This window comes from Cavia porcellus, unplaced genomic scaffold (genome assembly GCF_034190915.1).
Source record: "Cavia porcellus strain 051 isolate PalLab524CR breed Dunkin Hartley unplaced genomic scaffold, mCavPor4.1 scaffold_26, whole genome shotgun sequence".
In the NCBI taxonomy this organism is placed as follows: domain Eukaryota; kingdom Metazoa; phylum Chordata; class Mammalia; order Rodentia; family Caviidae; genus Cavia; species Cavia porcellus.
Genome location: NW_026947509.1, coordinates 25650560 through 25653373, shown reverse-complemented (window position 1 = coordinate 25653373; position 2814 = coordinate 25650560). Strand labels below are relative to the sequence as shown.

Here is a 2814-nt window from a genome sequence, read left to right as displayed (position 1 = left end):
TGTGGCTTGGGTGCCCGAGCTGTAGTGGCTTTCTCTGCACTGCCTGTCATCAGCAGACAGATGAGGTTCATGTGGGAGAGAGATCTGCAGGTAGATTCCCTCTCTCCCCAGAGAACCTGAACAGGTGTTTGCTTGGGCCATTCCCTACCCTTTCCACACAATGTTCTTCTTTTTATCTGATTGGAAACCAAAATACTCCTCCCACCTTTCTTGATTGCCAAAGCCCTTTGCAATCTATATAAAGACCTTGCTCCCAGGACTGAGTGCAGAAACTAATCTTCCTTTCTAGAGACCCAGGTAAGTAGTCTCAGGTCTCAGGAGGGCTGGAGAAAAGGAAGCTAAGGAGGCTGGTGCACTGAAAAAGCTTGGCTCTCACTAACACCAAAAATGCTTGGAACAGGGAACCATTTGCTGGGGAAGAGGGGGTAAGGGGCTGGGTAGGAACGGGCAAGTGCAACTGCAGAAAGTGATGGGCTACAGGAGAGCCCCAAAGGTGAGAAAAGCCGGGCTCTCTCTTTGGCATACAGTAGAACCCCTTTAGGATGCCAGACACTGCACTGAGTTTTCTTTGTGCACTAAGACAACAGTGTCTGTCATCCATCATCCTTGATGTCACAGTAATAACTCAGTGACAAAATCTGCCAAATTTGCCTCCATTTTGTTCAGAATGAGCCATTTGAATACTGCGGGAAGTGTATTTTATTTTTTAAATTTATTTTAGGTGGAAGAAAATCCAGTATTCAAAAATGTGGCCCTGCCAGGATTTTAGATACATTACCTCCTAAAGGGGAGAATAACTTTGTTAACTAGTACGAGTTCAATGCAATTAGAGAAACATGTGCACGAGTGTGTAATCACTTGGAAAACCTTTCCAGAAAAGACATGCCTTTCCGGAAAGGGTGACTGTATCCTGGGAAGCAGCAGAAGGGAGCCAGCGTTTAATTGCTGCAAGGCACGCTCTTGCTCCCATTTCCTTTTCCCATGTAGGCTCTCCCAGGACAGCGAGGTCACCATGGAGAAGTGCCTTGTCCTGTTCCCACTGCTCGTCTTGGTGCTACTGGGACTGGGGTGGGTACAACCTTCCCTGGGAGCAGAAAGCTCGGCTATGAAGTTCCAGCGGCAGCACATGGACCCAGAGGGTTCCCCTAGCAACAGTAGTAACTACTGCAACGTAATGATGATTCGCCGGAACATGACACAGGGCCGCTGCAAGCCAGTGAACACTTTCGTGCATGAGTCCCTGGCAGATGTGCAGGCTGTCTGCTTCCAGAAAAATGTCCTCTGCAAGAATGGGCAGACCAACTGCTACCAGAGCTACTCCAGGATGCGCATCACAGACTGTCGCGTGACGAGCAGCTCCAAGTTCCCCAACTGCTCATACCGCATGAGCCAGGCGCAGAAGAGCATCATCGTGGCCTGTGAGGGAGACCCGTATGTGCCTGTTCACTTTGATGCTTCTGTGGAGCCCTCCACCTAAGCCAGAGCACTGAGACCCTCATCTCCCGCCTTGTCATCATTTCAGCACCTGCCTTTCCCCTCTTCTTTTCTTGCACCAAAGGAAATTACTGCCTTTAAGGCTCCTGTTCAATACACACAAGCTTCCCTCTCCTGTGTCCCGCTCGTACATGGCTTTGGGGCTGAGAGTGGGTGGTCTGTGGGCCCCGTATTAACTCCTTCACTGCTTCTTTCAATAAAACATAGTGGTAGTCACTGGCTTCCTAGAGGATCCTACCCAGGATGTGTTGCTGCTTTCTAGTGATGAGGAAGACATTTAAATGTGACTTGCTGGTGAACAGCAAACGGAGAATTTAAACCCTCTTCCCCTTCGGAATTTGGGATGTCAGTGGCATGAGATAATTCTTTTTCTTGTAGATTCCTTTATGTCACAGCCAAAATTTTGAAATGTCTATTGTTTTAGAAAAAGGGAGCTACAGCTGGGTGCATTGTAGCGCTGGGTAAACCGACAACGGTGCAGCTCTGATGCCCTAGTTCTCTGGCCTGGGAGGGACAGCTTCGGCACAGGAAAGCTTCAAGGGGGATAGGAGGATTCTGGAACTAGGATCCTTAATTTCCTCTTTCTTTTTGTTGAGTGAGCTATTTCCACATTAGAAAAGTGACTCTTGGGAAGTCAGGATCTTAAATCATAGATCTGAAAGACCTTAGAGGGTTCTGGAATTGAGGGGTACTGAGTAGATTTCAGCTTGGAGGTAGACTTCCCTAGGACTGGGCACTAGTGCATTTGCAAAGTTCACAAAACTGTTTCCAGGTAGCCACTCTATGAGACAAATTATGCAGTTCTGCAAATCATCCCTTAAATTTGGATATATTGTTTATTTGTAGGTTTTAGTAAGTGTATATGGGAAGATGTCTTCTCAGATTCCTTCCTTCATCGTCAACGTTCTTTTCCATTTCCTTATTTTTAATACAGTGGAATATATTTTTTAGAGAACTTTTAGGTTCACAGACCGAGTAAGCCATGTTCATCTTCATAGTCCATGATTAAGAGTTAATTCACGTGGGCTGAGAGCACATGGCATGTGGCTGTGGTGTGTGTGGCAGCCATGTTTTAAGGCTCATCACACCCTTACTTTATTCTCTAGTTTCTTCTTGCTGCAAGTCTGGGCAGGGCCTACACTGCAGGTCAGTTTCCTTCCCTTTACACTTACCTCGTCAGGAGACAAATGTTATGATACATGCCCATAATCTTAGCTACTCTAAAGGCTGAAATAGGATTGCAAATTTCAGGCCAACCTGTTAATTTAGCAAGACTGTTGTGGAATTTTTAAAAAATTAACTCTGTACGGAGGATCTTTT

General features: G+C 46.4%; 1 protein-coding gene across 1 annotated transcript; it reads left to right on the top strand.

Moving 5' to 3' along the window:
• Window positions 1-246: 246 nt before the first annotated feature.
• LOC100717209 (ribonuclease pancreatic B) lies at window positions 247-1723 on the top strand. Its single transcript, XM_023566988.2, has 2 exons — window positions 247-297; window positions 988-1723. The coding sequence occupies exon 2, from the start codon at window positions 1013-1015 to the stop codon at window positions 1475-1477; it is 465 nt and encodes a 154-aa protein (XP_023422756.1). The 5' UTR covers window positions 247-297; window positions 988-1012; the 3' UTR covers window positions 1478-1723.
• Window positions 1724-2814: the final 1091 nt, after the last annotated feature.

Excerpts from the sequence above, each read along its gene's own strand:
- LOC100717209 (XM_023566988.2), top strand. The coding sequence starts at position 1,013 with ATGGAGAAGTGCCTTGTCCTGTTCCCACTGCTCGTCTTGGTGCTACTG.